This window comes from Ovis canadensis, chromosome 4 (assembly GCF_042477335.2).
Source record: "Ovis canadensis isolate MfBH-ARS-UI-01 breed Bighorn chromosome 4, ARS-UI_OviCan_v2, whole genome shotgun sequence".
NCBI lineage: Eukaryota > Metazoa > Chordata > Mammalia > Artiodactyla > Bovidae > Ovis > Ovis canadensis.
The window spans coordinates 125,415,551-125,440,950 of NC_091248.1; the positions used below are offsets into that span (position 1 = coordinate 125,415,551).

Sequence of the window (25,400 nt, forward strand, 5' to 3'; positions counted from 1 at the left end):
GACTGAGCAACTTCACTTTCACTTTCACAGTTTATTATCTAAATTTGATAATTGGGAGGCGGAAAGTGGCATATTAATAATTGCATGCTCAGTTGCTCAGTCATGTCTGACTCCTTACGATCCCTCGGGCATGGCCCACCAGGCTCCTCTGTCCGTGTAATTTTCCAGGCAAGAATACTGGAGTGGGTTGCCATTTCCTTCTCCAGGGGATCTTCCAGACCCAGGGATCAAACCCTCATCTTCTGCATTGGCTGGTGTGTTCTTTACCACTGACCACTGGGACAAAAGTGTGTGGCTGTGCTTAGCAGTCTAGCCACATTTTCTTCCAGTTGCACTTCATCAATGAGCAGTGGCTGAGTACTGAGTGAACAGCCCCTGTTCCGAAGGTCCCTGAACTGTGCTGTTCACAGCTGTACTTGTTCTCCCTAATCTACTGCTCAACACACCATATGGGCTCAATGACTGTTTGCAGAAGGAAGAAAGCAAGTGGAAAGCAAGCCCTGAGTAAATCAAAGCATTTCAGAACTGTTGTAGTGTGCTGTGTTTGCTGAAATGAAATAGAATTTAAGGTCTGGCATCTTTGGGAAGAGGAAGCATGGAGAGCCAAATCAAGGCCCCAAGAACCTGGGAGAGGGAAGCAGAAAGAGGCAGCCCCAGAGTCAGTCCTTTGCTTTATAACTTAGGAAAGGGCAGATGCTGGGAGTGTTGAATTCCAGAGCACTTTTTCCAAAAGACTCCACTTATCAATATACAGATTTTTACCAATAGTAATGATCTCGAGTGGCCTTGGCCAGCAATGGCTCAGAGAGGGGCTTGGGTTCCCAACCAGAAACTGAAGCCAGGTCGCGATGGTAAGAGCACCAGATCCTAGCCACTAGACCAGTGGCCAGTGACAAGGGCCCTGGCCCTTTGGCTTTGCAGAAAAGAATTTCCACAAAGACAGAAAACAGTGAAGCAAGTAAAGTGTTTATTAAGAGGAAAAGAGTACAATATGTGTGGATATAGACACTCAGGCAGACTCAGAAGGAGAATCCTTGCAAGTCTGAGTCACTTACATGGGTCATTTATTCCAGGTTTCCCTTGGCCAATCATTTTGATTTGCCTGGTTCACAGTCTGTATTTGCTATATCTCAGGACCCTTCTGGAGAAGGCAATGGCACCCCACTCCAGTACTCTTGCCCTGCAAATCCCATGGACAGAGGAGCCTGGTAGGCTGCAGTCCACGGGGTTGCTAGAAGTAGGACACGACTGAGCGACTTCACTTTCACTTTTCACTTTCATGCATTGGAGAAGGAAATGGCAATGGAGAATCCCAGGGACGGGGGAGCCTGGTGGGCTGCTGTCTCTGGGGTTGCACAGAGTTGGACACAACTAAAGTGACTTAGCAGCAGCAGCAGCAGCAGCAGCAGCAGCAGCAGCAGCAGCAGCAGCACCCTTCCATGTGTGTGCATGCATCTCTTAGCCAAGGTGGATCACACCGCAAAGGCATATGGGTTAATCACCCCTTGACTTTACTCCCACTTTGACCTCTAAGGAGCCTTTCTGCACAGGTGTGGTCAGGGAAGTCTCATGACTTCAGGAATGAGAAATATGTGGTCTGGGCAGGGCCCAACCTCCTCGCTTAATTGCCCTGCTAGGAATTTCTTCCATAGGGGATGAATCTCCAGTGCTTTACCCTGTGTTGGGGTGAGGGGCCATCTACCTCCTGTCTCAGTAGTTCTTAGTTAAATACAGTCAAATCCCTCATAAAGTCAGTGTAGAGCTATTTTTTAAAAGTTGTCACAATAGTGTTTTAGAAGTGCCAGCTATAAAGGAGGAATGTATTCTGCGCTACTGAAATCAGGTGCATTCTCTGTGAGAAAAGAAAATGTACTAGGAGCAAGGGCACAAAAAGGAACATGATGAAAACCTACTACCTAATTACATAAATGTCTTTTCTTTTTACAGAAACTAGATTTAATGTAATTAAAACACTTGTAACAAAATGAAGCAGGGGCATTTCTTTCCTTTTTTTCGTGAAATAAAGGAAGGTTAGCAATCACATGCTGTTTGTAGGAAATTTATACTAAATATGCAAAGATGTGCCTGTGTGTTTGTCTGTCTGTGTGTGGGCAGGGGTAGGAGGGCGAGGAGCAGATTTTCTCTGATCTCTTAGCTGATAGACCGACAATGCACTCAATATTCATGACCTTTCAGTTAAGTCCCTTGCAGTAAGGAGATATCTGTAAATAAGTATAAACTAAATATTTTTCAATGCTCACGAGCACCTGTTTTAAGCAAACATTACATTTATTCAACAATTTATTGAGTTGTTTTAGATCTTTCCCCAACTATAAAGCCGTAGCAGGAACTTAATGTCTATGTTAGGTCAGAAAGAATGCTTGTGGACTAAAAATCAAATTGTGAGTTTACTTGTAGAACAAAGAGGGCTCATTCTAACTTGAGGATATGCTCCTAATCAGCAGTTTGGTAGCATTTGGTCTGTAACTGGGGCACGGATCTCGGGAGGCCCTTTTTTGGGTGCTGAGCTCACGCAGGATATTTCTTTCCAGCCATCTATGAGCCTTCCTGTGAAGCATACAAACACCTGGGCCAGACCTCAAATTACTACTGGATAGATCCTGACGGCAGTGGACCGCTGGGGCCTCTGAAGGTTTACTGCAACATGACAGGTAACTGTGCCCTATTTATGTTTCATGAAGATTGCTTTTCCGTATGTTGAGAATGAAGAGCACCATTGATGTTTGTTTCTCCTGTGCTGTGTTCTTGTCAATACATGAATGAAGCTAAATACTGCTGGATTTGTTAGGCTAAATGGTGAAGTGTAGTTTGATACTGAGTTTTTGTTTTGTCTTGTTTTTTTTAAATCTACCTTCTGACTTGAACAGTTAATAATTAGCATTAAAAAATCAGCATGTAGAGGAAAAAGTATAAAGTGAAACTGAAAGGTTGAAGTCCACAGAAAGAACTAGCCCATGAAGAAGCTGCCACAAGAACCCAGACTGGGGAAGGTTGGTGTCACCTCTCAAACCACTCACACTGCACATGGGAGAGGAAGCTCAGAGGCCACTCCAGGCCCTCCTCTACAGCGGAGGGATTCAGTTATACACATATGCATCCTTTTCATATTCGGTGATGCTGACGCAATGGATGTGAGCTTGAGTAAACTCTGGGAGTTGGTGATGAACAAAGAAGCCTGGTGTGCTGCAGTCTATGGGGTCGCAAAGAGTCTGACAGGACTGAGCGACTGAACTGAACTGAACTGAATACCATAGGACCTTGTTTGTCCATTCTTTAAATTCCAGCTTGCATCTGCTAATCCCAAACTCCCAAATCATCCCACCCTCAACCAACCTCCTCCTGTTTGGGAACCACAAGTCTGTGCTCCATGTCTGTGAGCCTCTTTCTGTCTTGTAGATAAGTTCATTTGTGCCATATTTTAGATTCTACATACAAGTGATATATGGACTTATTTCACTTAGTATGATAATCGTTAGGCCTGTCCATGTTGCTGCAAACAACATTCTTTCATTCTTTTTCTGTGGCTGAGTAATATACTATTCTGTGTGTGTACTGTATCTTCTCCATCCATTCATCTGTCAATGGACATTTAGCTTGCTTCCATGTCTTGGCTATTGCGAATAATACTGCTATGAACATAGAGATGCATGTTATCTTTTTGAATTATGGTTTTGTCCAGAGATATGCCCAGGAATTGGATTGCTGGATCATATGGCAACTCTATTTTTAGCTTTTTGAGGAACTTCTATATTGTTTCCCATAATGACTGCACTACTTTACATTCCCACCAACAATATAGAAGGTTTTCCTTTCTCCATACCCTCTCCAGCATTTGTTATTTGTAGATTTTTTAATGATGGCCATTCTGACCAATGTGAGGTGGTCTCTGTATTATTTCTTTAACTATATATAAAATCTATACTATCTAAAAGATAAAATGCAATTAAATATGTAATGGACACAAAAACAAGAAAAAAAATGTGAATTTCTTCATAGACTTTGTGAAAAGGAAAAAGAATATTTAAGTGTACCTCTAGGATCCTTTTTTCTATGTTTTGCCATTCATATACGTACTATTTTGTCAGAAATTGTGTCATGTGAGAATAAATTGATATCGTAAATGCCTTCATGGTGTTCACAACTTATAATAAAAACAAGCGCTAAAAAAAAGTAAACAAATATAAGTAATTTTTCTGTAGAGAAAAAGTAATGAAATTGTGAAGAATGATTTATTTTGGATAGAGCATTTAAAAAAAGAAAAACTTCCCTAGGAAGCAACATTTTAGCCAAAATGTAGCATATGGATGAAGACAAGGCACTCAAAAAGATGAGGAAGGAAGAGAAGCCCTGAAAATTTACACTCCAAGGCATGAAAAAAGCCATTTTCTTCTAAGGAACTAAAACCCAAGTGACTGAAGCACAATAAGACTGTAGGGGCCCAAAATGAAGTCAAGGAGACAGGCAGGAGCAGAGCAGATCAGGAAGTAAGGATGGTGGTACTGGGGGGAAGAAAATATTTTTATTTTCTTAATTATATTTCAGTGTAGTGGGTGGGAAGCTATGGAAAGGTTTTAAACAGGGGAATGAGTAAATTAGTAAAAGTAAATGTCTCTCAGTCGTGTCCAACTCTTTGCGAGCCCATGGACTGTAGCCTACCAGGTTCCTCCGTCCATGGGATTTTCCAGGCAAGAATACTGGAGTGGGTTGCCATTTCCTTCTCCAGGAGATCTTCCCAACCCAGGGATTGAACCCAGGTCTCCCGCCTTGTAGGCAGACGCTTTACCATCTGAGCCACTGGGGAATGAGTGGGTCTCACTTAAAACTACTGAGGCAGAAGGTAGATGCGCCCCCAAGGGTAAAGCAATTGGAGATTCATTCTCTATTGACAGAAACTCCAAAACAAGAATAGCAGGACAACTGAAAGAGGAGGACAGGCCTGCTCGGACCACATATCTCTCATTTCCGAAGTCAGGAGCCCTCCCCCACCACACATGCACAGAAAAGGCTCCTTGCAGGCCAAAGGGGAGTGATGTCAAGGGGTGTTCTACCCAGATACCTCTTTGGTAGAGTCCAACTTGGCTAACAGATACGTGCGCATACATGGGAGGATCCTGAGATACACAAAATATGGACTATGGACCAGGCAAATCAAAATGATTGGCCAAAGGAAAACCAGAAGAAATGACCCATAAAAGTGACTCAAACTGCCATGAGGGTGTGACTCAGCAACTCTCTGAGTGCGAACCCAAGCCTGGCTCCAAGCTGTTGCAAGCCGAGGCCACCCTAGATCAATACCAAGATCAATACCACTTTGAGTACCACGAATGACAGGCTGGAATCACTGCAACCAGTTCTGAAGCTGTAGTAAAGGTCCAGGGAAGAAAAGATGCTTCTTTGGACTTGGGTGGTGATAGTTTAAGTGATGAATAAGAGATGCATTTCAGATGTATTTTGAAGATAGTACTGTCAGCAAAGACCCCGATGCTGGGAAAGATTGAAGGCAAAAGAAGAGGGAGGAAGAGGATGAGATGGTTAGAAAGCAACACAGACTGAATGGACACGAATAGTGGAGGACTTGTGAAGGGTGGGAGAAGGATGGTTAAAGAGAGTTATCAAGAATAACTCCTAAATATATGGGTTAAGTAACTCAGTGAATTATAGTGCCATTTTGGAGACATGCAAAATAAAGGAAAGAACAGATTTAGAGGAATTTCAAGAATCCAGTTTTGACCTATTTAAACATGAAGTGCTGTATGCCATCTCAGTTGACATGCAAATTTTGCAGTTGAATAAGCCCTGAAAAGATGTTTGGGCTAGAGATAAAAATGTGCTAATTGTTAGCATATGAATATATGAGAAATGATAATATCACTTAGAGGATTATAAACTGGGGAAAGGCATCCCAGGAATGTAATCCTAGGAACTCAGTAGATAGATCAGATTTCTAGTGATGAAATATTCTTTGTGTCAAGAATGTAATAAGTGGAGGAAAAGTGTCTAAGAGAATTCTGGGGACAAATGGATCATCCATGTGGGTGATTAATTGACTGTTTGGATCCTAAAATTTATAAAATAGATTGGGAGGATGGAGAATGACTTTCAATCAGTGGAAATGTATATAATGCCTGAGAAAGGCCCCATGGTCCTTCTGTTGAAGGAAGGGGGACACCTTCCAGGGCCCGAAACTGGGCTCTTGTCTAACACTCGGAAATGAATTGTCCGAGGAGACACATGTGCTGATAAAGCAAGAGATTTTATTGGGAAAGGGCACCCGGGTGGAGAGCAGTAGGGTAAGGGAACCCAGGAGAACTGCTCTGCCACGTAGCTCGCAATGTCAGGTTTTATGGTGATGGGATTAGTTTCCAGGTGGTCTTTGGCCAGTCATTCTAATTCAGATTCTTTCCTGGTGGTGCACGCATCGCTCAGCCAAGATGGACGCTAGCAAGAGGGATTCTGGGAAGTGGACGGACACGAGGTGTCTCCTTTAGGCCTTTCCGGAACTCTTCCGGTTGGTGGTGGCTTATTAGTTCCGTATTCCTTATTAGGATCTCCTGTCATAAAACAACTCATGCAAATGGTTACTATGGTGCCTGGCCAGGGTGGGCGGTCTCAATCAGTGTGCTTCGCCTAACGACTCCCTCCTGAGAGACTTCATACTCAAGATACTTCTTGGGAATTGGGGCGGAGGTCTCTTTCTTCTGTGACTTCTTCCCGCTGTGCATGGGTGTAGGCCTGCCTAGCAGAGCAGAAGTCTCTCTCTACCTGATCTAAGTTGGGGTGTTCCACATCTGAAACCAGCTTCCACCCTTGTAGTAACAGCAATTTAGTTTGAAACTGCTGGAGTCTGCTGGAAATAAACTTTGTAAGGAGTTGGAGTATACAGGGGCCAGATAGGAGGCCTAATAAGATAGTTGTCACTGGACCCATGAACGGTAGGAGCCGAGAAGGGAAAGAAAGAGAATGCCATACACTTGTTGAATTCAAATCCTGGATCTTTGTGGCCTGTTCCAAAAGCCCCTTGATATCTTCCTGGACATGCCCAGACTGGTTGTAATAAAAACAGCATTCTTCCTTTAGATAGAGACAAGTGCCCCCCTGTCCTGCAGCCAGTAAATCTAGGGCCCAGCCATTTTGTAGGACCATTGCGGCTAGGGAGTCTAGCTGGGATTGTAGGCGTTGAAGGGTCCTCACTGTTTTTTCTATGGATACAGCAGTGTTGGTAGAAAGCTGCTGACATTTATGTAAAGAAGTTCCCCCCATGGCAGCTCCTGTCAAACCAGCGGTCAGTCCTAATGCCAGGAAAAGAGGGGTAAGTATTACTGCACGACGTATCCTCTGATTGATATATATTGGTAAAGGCAAGGAGGTATTACTCCAGGCCAGATCTATGTGGTTGTAACATACCCTAGGGAGCAAGTTCCTGACCAAAAAGGTGGTAGGGATAAATAAGCTTTATCCCCACATATGAAATAGACACCATGACTGGGTTTAAGCTGGGCAGCAAAACGGGTTTGCCAAAGAGGAGCAGGATTTCCATCTGTCTTACAACTGGAACGTGGCATAATGGAACAGGGGCAGTCTCTTAGTATCTGGGAGGAGACTGTCTCTCCACTTGCTGCAAAACCAGCAGCAGTGAGGGCATTTAGGAAGGGATTCAAGTGTTGTGAGGCATCCTGGGTTCTGTCCTCAAGGTAGAGAGTATTTTGTTTAGGCTCCCACCATAGGGTTAGGTTTTCAGGGGTGGGTACCCCTACAAGGGAATAACAGGGGTCAGAGTTGCCTGCCCGATTTAGAAACCAGGATGACTGGGTGTGGTTCTTTGGTCGTCCAGAACAGAACATGGATTTTCAAGACTGGTTAATAAATAGCATTCGAGGAGAGCCTCATGTTTGGGGATAGGTATAGTGTGTCAGTTCTGCCAGAACCTCTAGTTCCCAGACTTTGGGCTAAATCGTAATACCCTAGTGAAATTTCCAGGTCCCGATTTTTCCCACCAGTTTCAACAGTGAAAGTCACTGCACACTGTGAGTTGCCTAGATTTCCCACTGACACGCCTGTCAGGGAGTCGCTCTTTAGACAGATAGGGAAGGTCACTTGGGGAATGTTAGTCAAGAGAGAAGATAAGGGCTCAGGTGGGATTGCAGATGTTATCAAGGGGGTAAATATAGACGGTTGTTGCTGATACCAAGGCATGAAGTTTTTTTCCCCTTTTTCCCAAAAGGCCATACCCCCACCCTCCATGCACCCCACCTCTTGTTTGTAAAATTGCTCTACCTCCTATGCCTTCCCTTAGTTCCAAAGAGAAAATTTAATCAGAGAAATGACAAAATGCGGAAACAAAAGAAAATAGTCAAACAAGACAAAATAAGAATAGTTTCAGTTCAGTTCTGTCCAGCCTTTCAGTCGTGTCCATCTCTTTGTGACCCCATGGACTGCAGCACACCAGGCCTCCCTATGCATCACCAACTCCCAGAGTTTACCCAAACTCATGTCTATTGAGTCCATGATGCCATCCAACCACCTCATCTTCTGTCATCCCCTTCTCCTCCCGCTTTCAGTCTTTCCCAGGATCAGGGTCTTTTCAAATGAGTCTGTTCTTCGCATCAGGTGGCCAAAGTATTGGAGTTTCAGCTTCAGCATCAGTCCTTCCAATGCATATTCAGGACTGATTTCCTTTAGGATAGACTCGTTGGATCTCCTTGCAGTCCAGGGACTCTCAAGAGTCTTCTCCAACACCACAGTTCAAAAGCATCAATTCTTCAGTGCTCAGCTTTCTTTATAGTTTAGCCTTAAAATAAAGCCAAGTACATTTAGTTATTTTTCAAGAGCTATAGATAATATCCTGAGCCACCTCCTTGAGTTATTTTGCAGATACTAAAACCTCCACCAGATGGAAAAAGTTAACTACATGCTGACCAGCAGTATCTGTATCCCAGACAATTTGTAACAAAAGGATGATAATTGAGATTCCCAAAACATCACTGTGTTACCTCACCATCAACCCGTCAGAGAACTGTGCAGGAGCTGGTCATGCACCACACCCCCTAATGTTGCCTTTAAGTATTTCTTACCTGCAAGCCATTGAGGAATTCAGGGGTTTTTTTAACATAAGCTGCCCGTACTCCTTTCTTGGTGCCTTGCAATAAACGCTGTACTTTCCTTCACTACAATCCAGTGTCAGTAGACTGACTTTGCTACATATTCAGTGAGTAGACACAAGTTTGGTTTAGTAACAAAACACTTGAAATTTGGTACTAGGGAAAAGGAAGCAACTGATGATCCTGTATTTTTAAAGAATGGCTTTGGCAACTGGGAATAGGATGTTCCAAAGGAGGCCCATACTATAAAAGAGGAAAACAAATCAGAATGTCATAATTCAGGAGTTGAAACTGAGGTTTAAGGTGGAGGCCATCAGGTAAAGGAGAGGCTTGATTAGATAGATATTTAGAAAGTTGAGTTGACCAGACTGTAGCTGGTGAGATTGGAGTTGAAAGTAATTCCCAAGTTTCTGCCTTGGGAAACCCATACAGTGGAGTACAGAAGAGCAGGTATGGGTCAAGAAACGGTGGGATTCCATGTTGCCTTCAGCAGCTGTAAATCAGCCTGTTAGAGCTGTACTGTGGGCATATACTTTTCAGATTCCCTGAAGACTCTGAGCCCTATTAATCTCTCTGTCTCAGTTTCCTTGTAAATAGAGTAGGAGTTGGAATGAGTTGATCTCTACACTGCCTTCTATTCTTAAAAAAAGAAAAATTCTATTATTGCTATGAAACCTGACAGAAAAATATCACTATTCACATAATTTAGAGACAAAATCCTCTTGCCTCAAACAAGCTTGAATTTACTCATTTCTTGACCATGTTTGACATAAATCGGCACTCTTCATTTTTTATCATAAAGCATTTCTTCCACCATGCAATTCTCCTTTTGACTATCTGTACTTCACTGCTTCATCACTTGGAAATTAGGGGGTGCCCTAAATGACACATCTCAAGTGCTCAGTTGACACTAAGGAGAGAATGTATTCATTGAATCTTTTGTAGAAGAATCCATCATTCTGCCCAAGTCAAAGCCTTGTTTCCTTTTTAAGATCTTATGGCACATTATAAAACGTAGTCATTGGCACCCTCACCCTCCCTCTCAATTTCTATTCTCTCTCTTAAAATTTGGTGTCATAGCTATAATTTTTAATGAATGTATATTATCATATATTTATAACATTTCCCTCTTTCATTTGAATACTTCTCTAACATGTCAGCTTCTTATTTCTATTTTCTTAAGATACTTCTCAACATTTTCTAGACACCTTGAGTTTTTGTATTTAAAGCTTCATTTAGTTCTCTCTTCCCAGTGATTAATAATATCAATAGTAAATAAAGCCAGATCCAGCCATTATCCTTGGAAAATTACTGCTTATCCTGAAATCAAAAACTGTGCTTTCCTCAATATTCTATCCTCAAATTCATCTTTATAACTCTTTGCATTCATATTTAATTTTTTAAAAATTAAGTAAACATCTGTGCTGTTTGATGTGATGTTTAAAGCCCAAGTAAGGACTACCTCCTGCATTCTTCCTAGCACTACTTTTGTAGTTTTGTCAAAAAACCATTAAGCTTGTTTACATAATTTGTGCTTTATAAAGCCCTGGGATTTAGCTGATCAAATTCTATTATCCTTTATAATGGTAAAAGCTGTTCATGTCTTTTTAATCTAATATTTATAGAGAGCTTGTTACTCAAGTTCCTAAGCACTTGCACTCAGTGATATACTTTTTTTTATCACGTGCCTCTCAGAAGTTTCTGTAGTGCAGTGTAGGGGGTGGGGGTGGCAATGGGCTGCTGGGGTGGGACTCTTGGCCTCTAGTAGAAAGAATCATGAACCTGCCCCACACTCCTTGTTGCCATCACCCCCCACCTACCCCTCAGCAAAGCAAAGCAGGTCCTTCTCTATTTTCTGCTTTCAATAGCACCAATTTATTATATCATAGTTTTCATGGGTCAAGACTCTGGCACAGGTTAGCTAGGTTGACTGCTCAGGGTCTTACAGGCTGAAATGAAGGGGTCAGCAGGGCTGTGAGCTCATCTGAGGTTTGGCATCCTCTTCCACATTTGTACAGGTTGTTGACAGAATTCAGTTCCTTCCGGTTTTAAGACAGAGGGTCCCATTTTCTTGTTGGCCATTTGGCTGTGGCTTGCTCCTAGAGGATGCTCCCCGCCATGCATCCTTCTCATGTCATGGCAAGGGGAGAATCTCTGACCTCTAGACTCCCTTTCAAGAGCACCCGTGATTAGGCTATGCCTCGTAATCACCCAGTATAATACTCGTTGGATTAACTCACTTCAACCAGGGGGCTTACTGACACCAGCACAATCTCTTCACCTTTTTTTTGTTTGTTTGTTTGCTTTGTTTTTTGTACCAGCTAGTCATTTTATTTTATTGAGGGATAATTGCTTTACAATGTTGTATTAGTTTCTGCTGTACAACGAAGTGAATCAGCAATATGTATACATATGTCCCCTCCCTCGTGAGCCCCCCTCCCCACCCAACTCATCTAGGTCATCACAGAGCATAGAGCACCTTTGCTGTACAGGGTAACATAGTCGCGGTAGTGATAACCCATCGTATATGTACACTTCTCACCCACATTCAAGGAATAGGATCAGGGAGTATACACCAGGGCTTGGGAATGCTGGGGGAATACTTTGTATTCTTTTTTCCAGCTCTGTGTACTATTCATAATTCCAGCTACATAGAGTCTTACCTATTGAGTAACAGTGCCAAACTTAGTTTGTAAAAAATTAAGTTTATTATTTATTACTTGTGGTTTTTATCATATTGTTCAAACTAGGAAAACTTGAAAATATAGACAAGCAAAAATAAAAATTGCTTACCAGCTGAGATTAGAATTACTAACAGGTTAGGTGATGTGTGATAAGATTTTATATTTGATGCTTATAGTTATATATATAGTATTGAGGGAAAACTAAATGCTGAGCACTGTTCTAAGTGGATCAGACACACTGACTCATCTGATAATTCACAACAACGCCATGGAATATGTACTATTACTCTTATTCCCATTTTTGGGTGAGGAGACTAAAGCTCACAGAAATTAAGTCCTGTTACACATCTAGTGGGTTATGGAGACAGACTTCCATGTGATCTGGAGCCAGACTTCATAGCTGCTGTGTGTGTGCATGTGTGTGTGCACGCATGATGTATGTGTGTGAATGCCCGAGTGTGTGTGTTACTCAGCCTCATGGCCAGATATGTGCATACTCCTCATTTTGGATTCTGTAGTCTGATTTAAATGTGATTTCTGAAATGAGCATCTCTTATTCATGTCTTTTCATTATCATTAAAACTTCCTTACATAACTCTAATTCATTATCTGTGATAGGACAGCATTTTTGCCATAAACTATTTACTTCTTAATTGCCCCGCTGATGCCTTGGGGTTTTTAATCAGAGAACACATTTTAAATGAAATCAGTTTATAAGCCATTAAGCAATTATTATCGATTTTAGCTCTTAATTCAGCCAGGAGTATTTTTACCTAATACAAATATCTGAGAGCTTTTATAGAATAACTTTTGTATTTCTTGTATGCATGGGTTGATTATTCCTTAGGTTTTTAGCCTGACTTTTTTTTATTGTTATAGAGTTGCTGTGCATTGCTGTCTCAGTTTCTGCAGTACAGCAAAGTGAATCACCCATACATATACATGGAAAGCCACTTTGTGCTCTGTGGTGACCTAAATGGGAAGGAGATCGAAAAAAGAGGAGATATATATGCCCGAGTTTTAGGACGTTATTCCCAATGTCTAGTTACTTTTTCAGTGTAAAATGTTAAACTGAGGCTAGCAAAATCTGGCTTGAGAAGGTAATGAGATTGACTGGAACTGTGTTGGGTGTCATCAGTAATATTTAATATGATGGCAGCGCCTCATCCCCTGTTCTTGCAAGGAAACTGGCTAGAAGTGAAGACACACGCAGCTTTCTTCTTCTCTTCGAAAGCTTTTTAGCATCGCAGGCCAGGCAGGACAAGGCCGCTGCCCCTTTATGTTCCTGGAGTGTTGTGCACTGTCTCTCTGATGTACCCACATTTTAAAGCATAAGCCTCAAAACACTGTCTTCTTCCATTTTATTCCCTCCACTCATTTTTATTTTTTCCCATCACAGGCACTTGCCCTCTTTCTGTCTCCTAACCGAGTCTGCTTCCTCTGCCGTTAACATTAACCCGCACGTAGAATAGTTCTCTGTCTTCTTTCACATCACCGCCTTTGCGTAGACTTCTCACAAGCTGTCTTTGTTATAAACCTTTGTAATCACTCAGCAACTCCTGCTTCATGAGCTCAGCTATTTCAGTTCCTCACAATCAGTGTAAATCTTTGAATTCAATTCTGTTCCTACAGCTTCAATTGAAAATCTAGGAACCAACTCAGTGATCAAACGCAGCCTGAAAGGAGAACTCGTCTCTGTAACTGATTACCCACCCACCCAAGACTCCCATTCAGATTCACACTCCTGTTCCACGGGTGACTTCTACCTGCCAAGGCTCCTTTGAAATCTCTTCATTGTGTGTCAGTCACAGTGATAGGTTAATACTATAAGAGTCCTCAAGTGGTTTTCGAACTTTAAATCAAGAAAGGGAGAGGGGAGGTGCAGGAGGTCTGCTGAAGCCCACGCCGCCAGACAGGACCCAGGAAGGGAAGGCAGGGCACCACATGAAACCTAGACGGAGTGGTCTTAGATCTGGAACAGGCAGCTCAGCCACCTCTGAGCCTCCAAAATGGTACCCCGAATGCAAATGCCCCACCTTCAAACTTTTTTACACACCTGCCTAAATAGTATTTTAAACACCCTGCGTTTTTGGTGCTTTGAAAGTACTGTCTTGGTTATGCAATTTCAAAACCTGCTCAGAAACGGAGAATGGCTTCACACCGTCTATGACGATGGACTACTGTTTGGCTTCCTCTGTCATTTGGGGTCTGAAACTCTAGTCTAGTCTACAGATATCCGCTTGTACATCTGGCAGGTGGAAAGAAAAAAAAAAAAGCCTTTGTAAAATCCAGTTAAATCAGCTCAAAGTGCAAGAATAACCTCACACTTACTCACTAGGAATTCCTCCCTTCCGACTAAACTTAAAGCCACTATGCCTGAACTCCTATCTTTCCAATCCCTAGGTTTTCCAGTTTGCTGAGTCATCTTTCATTCCTTCTCAGTAAATGAATTTCCATTTCGAAAGATTCCTGGCAATTTTAGCAAGAGACTCTCCTATAGCAACTGGTCTATCTTTTTATCTTTCCTCTTAGTCTAATTGATGCAACTGAGAAACTTAAATAATAAACTATACCTAGGAGAAGGCAATGGAACCCCACTCCAGTACTCTTGCCTGGAAAATCCCATGGACGGAGGAGCCTGGTAGGCTGCAGTCCAGGGGATCGCTGAGAGTTGGACACGACTCAGTGACTTCACTTTCACTTTTCACTTTCATGCATTAGAGAAGGAAATAGCAACCCACTCCAGTGTTCTTGCCTGGAGAATCCCAGGGACGGGGGAGCCTGGTGGGCTGCCGTCTGTGGGGTCGCACAGAGTCGGACACGACTGAAGCGACTTAGCAGCAGCAGCAGTATGACATGATGCCTAAACTGGCAAATATTGGAGTCCTGCTTCTGGGATTGATTTAAGCAGAAGCCCTAAATCTCATCATGCCCAGCGTAAGTGACACCACATGACAGCGTTTGTCTCATGTATGACAAGTGACAAAATAACTCTGAAAAAACGTATACCTGTGAATGAAGTCAGAAATCCTCTTGTGATATTTATGGACAGAGGAGGTCATTAGGGCTGAGCCTTCCCTCAGATCATCATTAATCTCATATCTTGTTTCTACTCATATGTTTGAACAAAGTCAGCATTGAAAAACAAGGCTGTGTAAGAACTTACTAGATCCTCATCGTGATCATCATTACAGGTATTCCTTTTTCTGATGTATGTGTGTGTTCAGTCACTTCAGTTGTGTCCAACTCTTTGTGGCCCTCTGGGCTGTGACCTACCAGGCTCCTCTGTCCACTGAATATTCTAGGCAAGAATACTGGAGTGGGTTGTCATTTCCAGGAGATCTTCCCAACTCAGGGATCAAACCTGCATCTCTTGCCGCTCCTGCATCGGCAGGAGGATTCTTTACCACTGGAGCCACACCTGGGAAGCCCTTTTTGATGTATAAATATGTATAATTTATTTTCTCTTCACTGGAACCATATTTGCCCCTTCCGTTTCTAAGCTCACTTGATCTACCTATAGGTGTCAGGGCTGAGAGATGGTAGCGTACTTTTGACCGGTGAACTAATGCACTAGCTCAGAGGCCCCCAACCTTCTTGGCACCAGGGACCGGTTTCACGGAAGACAATTTTTCCACAAACGGTGTAGTGGGGAGGATTTGGGGATGATTCAGGTGCATTACATTTATTGTGTCCTTTATTTCTACTATTATTACATCAGTGCCATCTCATCAGGTGTTAGATCTTGAATTTTATTAGTGCATTATTGCTGCAAGCCAAGGACAGAGTAGAATCCAACATATTGTGCTCTCAGTATTTAAAAGACTGTAAAATAATAGAGGATGTCTTGCTGATGTTTCCCATTGCTGCAATCCGAACTGCTTGCTCTCTCTATCTGGCATCCTATCATCATGAAATCTCCGCTCACCCGCCTGTGTTTATTCACCCAACAATTTCCTCCTCTCCCACTAGGTCAGACCTCATGCTTCCCATGTCCTATGTCTTTTTCATGTTAATTTACACCCTCATTTGGGGGTAGCACATTCTCTGACAGTTTCTCAATCCTTTAATATAACCTATCCTTCTCGCTAGAAATTAGAAGAACTTTCTTTTATTCCCCAATATTCTGAAATTTCACAACAGGCATTAGAATAGGTCTGTTTTCATCCTTGGGCTAGGTGCTTACTTTCACACTGGCAACTCCTCAAATTTCTTTTTATTTTTCTATTCATGATTGATTTCTCTGTTTTCTTCTTTTAGAATGATTTTCATCCTGGAATGAAAGAGCTCCTTTTTGTTCTTTGGAATTTCCATTTTAATAGCATACTGTTCTTCATATCTGCAGACTCTTTATTGTATCTTAAGGATAATAACATTTTTTCCTTTCCCTCAGTTTTTTCTGAATTCCTTTATTCTGCTCATTTTCTCCTTTCTGTGTGTCCTGGAATCTCCTCAGTTACCTGCAGATTCCTAATAATTACTAGCTATGTGTTTATTGTTAAGAGTAAGAGGGTCTTGTTGATTTTGAACTTCATTCTTGGTTATAGCATCACGGACTCAATGGACATGAGTTTGAGCAAAATCTGGGAGATGGTGAAGGATAGGGAAGCCTGCCAAGCTGCAGTCCACGGGGTCGCAAAGAGTCAGATGCGACTTAGCAACTGAACAACAACTTGCTTAGCGTGGCCATGTGTCCTGTATGCTCAATATAATCCCATCTTAATTTTTTTTGCCCTGATGTAGCTATAAATAGCTCTCCCTTTTGCTTTCAAAACTGTCCTAGTTTGAATATGTCTATGCATTTATCATATATATTTATGAATGTATATGTATACATAAATATACTCTGGGTCTACTGGAGTTTTAGGAGGGAAAAAGTTAGATGCCAGTCTTTATTCAACATCTTAACCAGGAATTCTCATATTCATTTGTAATTCTCTGATTTAAAGCCTTAGAACCGAACAGTTTTTTAAAACACGTTTTTAAATTAAAATGTTTAAATTTTAATATCAATTAATATTTCCTTATTTGTTTAAAAGATGTCATCATTTTAAACTGTTTTTTGTTGACTCTCTGTAAGAGGGAATGTGATAGACGCCTTCATCTATTATAGTATTCTATCCATTTCATCTGTTCCTCATCATAACCTGGGGAGGTATTAGAATTCCAATTTTGAAGCCAGGTGAACTGAGACACAAACAGGTTTTAAAATTTTCCAAGCAGCTAATGAGTGTTTAAACACCTTATCATCCATGGGTGCATCTATAATACAGTTTACAAAAAGCTGTTTGCATAAAGAATATAGGTTTGAATGAGACCAACAATGAGAGAATGAGAGGCTTCCTTATCTTTTAGTGGCATAAATGTATCACTTTTTAACTTTTTAATAACTTGAAACATTCTAGAAACCCTTGGTTCTTTTAACTAAAATAATATAAATTATTATTACTATTCTTATTGTAAAAATTTCCTCCCCTTTCCTGATTAACTAGCTAGCATCTAGGATGTGAGATGGGGTGTCTATATTGTTCACTCCTGAATCCAGCAGTGTCTGGCATATAGTTGGCACTAATAGATGCATTGTTCCAAGCAGACCTGTGCCACTCTGGCTTTTTAGTAGATATAAGTAGCCACCATTAGTAAGAGATAGATGAGTATGTCTGGGGTTTCCCAGGTAGCACTAGTGGTAAAGAACCAGCCCGCTAATGCAGGAGACTTAAGAGATAAGAGTTTGATCCCGGGTCAGGAAGATCCCTGGAGGAGGGGATGGGAACCCACCCCAGTATTCTTGCTGGGAGAATCCCATGGACAGAGGACCCTGGTGGGTTAGAGTTCATAGCGTCACAAAGAATCAGACACAACTTAAGTGACTTAGCATGCATTCATGGGTAGGTCTAAGTAACTTCTCCATCAATCTCAGTTCTATGTAAGAAACAAGTGTGAGACAAAAGTCTGCCTCACCTACAATCAGAAGGCAATGTTTATTAGCAACAGGCTCAAAAGTTGCCCTTACAACCTGTTCTTTAAATTTGAAAGCCCAAGCTCTCTATCCCATGAGTGTTTCCAACTTTTCCTTGTGTGGATGCTTCTCTCACAGAAAATATGAAAAATTCTAGAAACAAGATTGAGTTTACTTTATAATCAGAATCAACCAGAATCCCCTGATTCAACTGATGAACTACTTAAGAACCCAATGTTGGTCCTATGAAAAGTAAACGATAAGGGGCTTTCTGGAAGAGGGTGACAGAGGATGAGATGGTTGGATAGCATCAACAATGGACATGAGTTTGAGCAAACTCCAGGAGACTGTGAAGAATAGGGGCACCTGGCATGCTGCAGTCCATGGCATCGCAAAGAGTTGGACAAAGCTTAGTGACTGATTAACAACAACAAAGGTCTCCCTGGATTCCTTTATCCTTCTGATGCAAGAGTCGGGAGGAGTCTCTATTTTAGCCAACCAATTTAGGTGAACCTCAGTAAGCTCACCAATAAAAACGTATCCCCCAAATCGTAACTAGAATTAAATTAGTTTATGCTAATTAATAAGGCATGAAATACTAAGCAGTGATAAATGCAACATATACACTTGTATCCACTTGTGAAATCTTGATTTTTTTTAAAAAAGCTCACCAACCACCTATGACATGTGTGTTTCTGCTTTGAGCAATCCTATGCCAACTCTTGGGTATAAACTAATACACATGCAATTATATCAGACTATCTTTGTGGACCACAAAACATTTGAATAACCATCCAGGCCACCTACCAAAAATTTGTAAAAGAAAGTTCTTTGACTTAAGCTGTAAATTTGGGGAAAAAAAAAAAAAAACTTGCCAAAGATGGTTACTTTAACATTGTTCATATACTGGCTAAATGTAAATAAAGCATAGCATTATGTCCTCAAAATAGTTATCATCAGCGATGTTCCTATGCTTATTCATCATAACCCTGGACCACTCCTTCTGGCTATTAACTGCAGTTCTAGGACAACATGGATACCATTTTCCTTTACATTTTGGTTTGTTCCTTCCTTGCTTCTTATGTCTTTATTTCCACAGCCTCCCCTACAATGTTCTCCTTTGGATAGAAGACAAGAGATTTGACAGGACTTTAACATATTAATGTAATGTTACCTCTCCCAATGGTATTTCCATTACAAAGACAATAGCAAGCAGAATCAAAATATCAAGAAGGTATTTTCAAACAGAACATTTTCAAATGTTCTCTAAGTCATTCCTGCCTGTGCATACAGAAAACAATAGCCGAAATGATTGTTAAAGACCTTCCGTGTGAAGTTTTTGTTTGAGAGCTGGCAAGCCCTGTTTCTATTACTAATTACTCTTACCTTTGCTTTAACATCTATTTTACATCAGGTCCCTATTAGTTCCTATATTCTATAAACAAACGCTAGAGGAAGATGAGATCAGAGACAAAAAATCAAATTAAATGGTACATGGAAACAAAATATAAAGGAACATACTGTGCAATAGAATAATTACTCTCTCAGGGAAGAGAATCATCTATTATCTATCATAGTTCCACCACCACTACTCTCTCCGACTTCTGTCTTCCCTTTGAAAATTCTAGATGCTATTTATTGAAAGATTCCGTATCCGCATATACAATATTCATTTTTAATACTTGAAATCCTGATCTCCATTCCTATGTGAAAGTGAAATACTGTGACTCTCATACAACATTTGACTACTTCCTGCACATGGCGACACATTGTGAGAGTTTCTGTGCATTTAGGGGTGCCATCACTTCATGGCAAATAGATGGGGAAACGATGGAAACAGTGACAGACTTCATATTTTTGGACTCCAAAATCACTGCAGATGGTGCCAACAAAGGTCCGTCTAGTCAAAGCTGTGGTTTTTCCAGTAGTCATGTATGAATGTGAGAGTTGGACTACAAAGAAAGCTGAGCACCAAAGAATTGATGCTTTTGAACTGTGGTGTTGGAGAAAACTCTTGAGAGTCCCTTGGACTGCAAACCAATCAATCCTAAAGGAAATCAACCCTGAGTATTCATTGGAAGAACTGATGCTGAAGCTGAAACACCAATACTTTGGCCACCTGATGCAAAGAACTGATTCCCTAGAAAAGACCCTGATGCTGGGAAAGGTTGAAGGCAGGAGAAGGGGATGACAGAGGATGAAATGGTTGGATGGCGTCACTGACTCGATGAAAATGAGTTTGAACAAGCTCTGGGAGTTGGTGATGGACAGGGAAGCCTGGCGTGCTGCAGTCCATGGAGTCACAAGGAGTCAGACATGACTGAGCGACTGAAATGAACTGAACTGAAGAATCCTGAATGCTTAGAATCGTCTGTGAATGCTGGAATTTTTTCATTATGTTGCTTGTCTGCACAGTACAGTTTTGGTTTTCGGTAATTACAATCCTGTTTAGATATTTTTGGGCAGTTCAGTTCAGTTCAGTCACTCAGTCGTGTCCTACTCTTTGCGACCCCATGAATCACAGCACACCAGGCCTCCCTGTCCATCACCATCTCCCAGAGTTCACTCAGACTCACATCCATCAAGTCAGTGATGCCATCCAGCCATCTCATCCTCGGTCATCCCCTTCTCCTCCTGCCCCCAATCCCTCCCAGCATCAGAGTCTTTTCCAATGAGTCAACTCTTCGCATGAGGTGGCCAAAGTACTGGAGTTTCAGCTTTAGCATCAGTCCTTCCAAAGAAATCCCAGGGCTGATCTCCTTCAGAATGGACTGGTTGGATCTCCTTGCAGTCCAAGGGACTCTCAAGAGTCTTCTCCAACACCACAGTTCAAATGCATCAATTCTTCAGCACTCAGCCTTCTTCATAGTCCAACTCTCACATCCATACATGACCATAGGAAAAACCATAGCCTTGACTAGATGGACCTTAGTCGGCAAAGTAATGTCTCTGCTTTTGAATATGCTATCTAGGTTGGTCATAACTTTTCTTCCAAGGAGTAAGCGTCGTTTAATTTCATGGCTTTTAATTTTGGGGAAGTAGTGGAAAGTAAAAGGGGATAATAGTTTTTGCTACTTAAAAGAGGAAGATAGAAGCTGTGTTTAGAAGAGATTTACTGTTAAAACCAGTGATATTTCTTTTTCCCATTTCAAACCCTGAGCAGAAACCTTATGAAAACATCTGGATGGAGTATTATGACCCCACTGAGCACCTGACTGTGTTGCAGTGCCATTAAAATGAATTTTTGGTGCCCGTTCAGTCTGTCTTCAGCTTTCTAGACATGGCCTTATTTGTATTGATTGCTCTTCCTTTCATGGAAGCATAATAAAGGAAAGAAAACAATATCCAAAGCGGTCAACTTGCTAAGGCTTTCATTTGCCTTATTCATATATTATGGTGTTTTTATAGACCTCAAATCTATTGAAGATGTTCCCAGAGGATATTAATCTTGTTTTAAACAAGGCATTAATTTTCTGTGTCATAGTAGGAAATTATTTAGTGTATAAATTACTCCTAAAATATAAAAAGCATTAAAATTGTATAAGCAATGGAAGTCTCAACTTTCCTTTACAAAAGAAATCATTTCTTTATATTGTAAAATTGTTTTCAACACAAATGTAATTCTTCCACTATTTACCTTTACTAAACTTGTTGCTGTGTGTGCTTAGTCCTGCCTGACTCTTTGTGACTCTGTAGGTTATAGACTGCCAGGCTCCTCTGTCCATGGAATTTTCCAGGCAAGAATACTGGACTGGGTTGCCATTTCCTCCTCCAGGGTATCTTCCCAACCCAGGGATCGAACCCAGGTCTCTTACATCTCCTGGCTGGTTCTTAGAAAACACTAATCATGTGACATTTACATTAAATTCAACTATATAGCTGAAGTTATTTAAGAATACTAATACATTTAGTAAATATGCAGGAAAAATAAATTCTGAAATATTCTTACAAAGCAGTCTCTTTCACATAATCTTTAAATTGACACATGGACTTCTCAGTTACTTTAGTATTAGTAGATCGTTAATTGACATGATTCCAAATCTCTTTCTAATTCTGGTCATTTTTTCTTTTTCAGTTAATGAACTCTATGATTTGATTAGCAGCAACTTTAAGGATTTATTGTTTAGTTGCTAAGTTGTGTCCAACTCTTTGCAACCCCAGGAGCCCTCCAGGCTCCTCTGTCTATGGCATTTTTCAGGCACGAGTATTGGAATGGGTTGCCATTTTCGTTTCCAACTTTAAGCGTAGTTATAATATAATGGAGTTCTATCAGATATTAACAGAGTAAGAATCACTTTCCAGTCTTATAAAATATCTGTATACTATTCTATACTTTCCCCTGGGTAAAATTTTTAGAATTTTAATGTGTTTACCTAAAGTTGATATAGTTGTTTGTTTATTCACTTAACTAATATTTCTTAATACATATAATGTGCCAGGCACTAAGAGCACAATAGTAACCATATTAAATATGACATATGTTTGTGTGGATCTTAAAATATTATAAATATGTATACAATTATTTTAAATAATTGAACAGACTACTATATTTGTAATCAAGTCATTGTTATTAGACATTGAATTATTAAAATGAGAAGTTATAAAGTACTGTTTGTATCGATTTTTGATAGATGTCATTTTAAATATAAATAATTTATCTTATAATAAAAGTCTATCCATAAATGAATCATTTATTATTTTAAGTCAGCATTTCCCAAACTTTTCTGATTTGTATACCATTTTCATGAGTTTTGCCAAGCCCACAGACAACCAATTATTGGGTTGGTCAAAAAGTTCGTATGGAAAAAACCTAAATGAAGGTTTTGGCCAACCCAATACTTAACAAATACTTTTCTTTAAATTAACTCATTTTCTTTTAGTGTATTCTCATCAAAAACAATAATATACATAAAATTTTATCTTTAGCACATTTGATGTTTTTCTCCTCATAGATTGTTTAAACATTATTATTTTGCAGACATGCAACTAATATAGTAGGATAGAGTATTTCTCAAAGTTTCTGTGGTGCACACTCTTTGGGAAATTCTGGTTTAATTAAACCCTTGTACCTATTTAATATTTCTTTTTGAGAAACTATTAGGTTGCATGCCCTTGGACCAAGAATTGTAATTAGCACAATTAATGAACTTTCAAAATCTACCTAAATTCAAGGAAGCATTCAGAAAGAGAATTTTATTTTAAAATATATAACTTCATAGTAAATAATTAACTTGGATCTTATTCTGCTAACAGTTTATGCATGTTGACCCATGTGTCTTTTATTGCCCACATCTGACCTTCCAACATCCTCTTCTTGTCATTCCAACTGTAATGCTGATTGAAATTGGGTGTGCTTACTCATAGAATGGACCCAAATAATAAAACTTTGAACACTTCCTAAAAGCATTTTATATTGCTGTCTCTTTTTCAATCAGCTTACAAAATTATTTTGCTTATGTTATTTGTATTACTTATTTATCCAATTTCTTAGTCATTCATAACCCACATTTTGAGCATGTAAACAACAACAACAATTAGAAAGTGCTAATAGTTAGCAAGGTCCATCTAGTCAGGGCTATGGTTTTTCCAGTGGTCACGTATGGGTGTGAGAGTTGGACTATAAAGAAAGCTGAGCGCCAAAGAATTGATGCTTTTGAACTGTGGTGTTGGAGAAAGCTCTTGAGAGTCCCTTGGACTGCAAGGAAATACAACCAATCCATCTTAAAGGAGATCAGTCCTCAATATTCACTGGGAGGACTGGTGCTGAAGCTGAAACTCCAGTACTTTGGCCACCTGATGCGAAGAACTGACTCATTTGAAAAGACCCTGATGCTGGGAAAGATTGAAGGCAGGAGGAGAAGGGGACAACAGAGGATGAGGTGGTTGGATGGCATCACCAACTCAATGGACATGGGTTTGGGTGAACTCCGGGAGTTGGTGATGGACAGGGAGGCCTGGCGTGCTGCGGTCCATGGGGTCGCAAAGAGTCAGATGTGACTGAGCGACTGAACTGAATGGAGCTGAATACTTACCACACCCTTACTGTGTGCTAGAATTGTGCTCTGTGTGCACTAACTCAAACCGAGTTAGGTTGTTTTATTATCCACTTTCATGTGTGAGGCAACTAAGGCAAAGTTAGTTAACTAGCTTAAATTCAGAATAGTTAAGTGAAATCTTGGAAACCAGGTTAGTGTGACTTTGGAGGCCACTGTCTTTGTCACTTCATTATAGTGTCCAATTTTTTTCTGGTGCCATGCTAGAGGGATAAGACGCTATATAAATACATAAGACTCAGATCATTCCTTTAATAAGTCTTCAGTTTACTTGGAAAGTGAGAAGTAAAAATATTATTCAGTAGATTCATATCTGAATAATGTTTGCCTGCTTTCACAATTTAAGGCTGCTTTCGTAAGAGAAAGATTCATAATCGTTGATAGACAAGTGATCCATTCTATGGAGATATTTTCAGTCAAAACACTCCACATTGCTTTTCACAATAGCAGAATCAGTGAAATGTTTGTAGTTTGACATTTTTATTTTTACTTCTGGAAATAAGGCAACCTAAGGCCCCTGGTCAACAGAGACAAAAGCCCTTAAAAGTCAAGTTACGGCAGGTCAAAGTGAGTAGAACTCTCCTGGCAAAAACATTATGACTTACATCTGATGACTTTCCCTTATCATCCAGATCCACTGAATAATCACTCATTCTAATTCCAGGGCAGCTCAGTCATAACAATGTGTTCAGCTCAATTATCTGGGATAAAACAACAACAAAACGGTTTCTAGAATATGAGTGCTATAAAAGCATACCTTATATATATATATATATATATATATAGTAGTAACTTATTAAATATACATTCCTGATTGATTTCAAAATACATAATCACAAAGTACAGCTATTTAAACATGTAAATAATATGAGTTATGGAATATGACATGAAAGTATGTGTGAGGCAACTAAGGCAAAGTTGGCTAGCTAGCCTAAATTCAAAATAGTTAAGTTTTGTGTATACGAGATGAGCTAAGAGATTTTAGGAGAAAAAATAAGATAGAAACAATTTTGTAGCTTATGAGAAACTTAGAAGTTTATTGAAATTCTTTGCTAGTAGACTTGGTACTTTCACAGAATTGTTATAATAGCTTCAATTTCCAAACAAGTGAGTGCGTATAATTGCCAGCTAGCCATAATAATGAGAGCTGTGGTGCCACAAATTAGCTTTGTAGTCTCCATTCTTCATCCAAGCAGGTTTACCCTGGCACTTGTAGACTGCATGTTCTTATTGCAGGTGACATTGAGAGATTACATTAAGTTGGTTATCGATCATACTGTATGGGTTCACTTTGCTAAAATGTAATCTGTTTCTACAAATCTAATTTTGACAGACTATACCATTTTGATGCCATTATAGTCTCAGCAAGACGTTATAAGAGAGACTGGAGGTGGCTTGAGGCCCCAAGTTGTGGGTATTTCAAATGCAGCCCACCGTGTTGTTTAGAAGTATCAAATTAAATGATACACATGAAAATGTTTTTATACATTAATATATATATATATATATGAAATGACTATACTTTGAAAAGTACAAAACAAGTGTCATTCAACGTCTAGTCTCTACAAGACTCTCTCTGAAGACT

At 40.3% G+C, this 25,400-nt stretch overlaps 1 protein-coding gene across 1 annotated transcript in view; it reads left to right on the forward strand.

Moving 5' to 3' along the window:
• The window catches only part of CNTNAP2 (contactin associated protein 2), a 2,336,063-nt gene that overhangs the window by 1,507,959 nt on the left and 802,704 nt on the right, over positions 1-25,400 (forward strand). Inside the window, exon 13 of the mRNA XM_069588655.1 lies at positions 2,553-2,672. Coding sequence (XP_069444756.1) covers positions 2,553-2,672 — 120 coding nt within the window. The remainder of the gene's footprint in view (positions 1-2,552; positions 2,673-25,400) is intronic.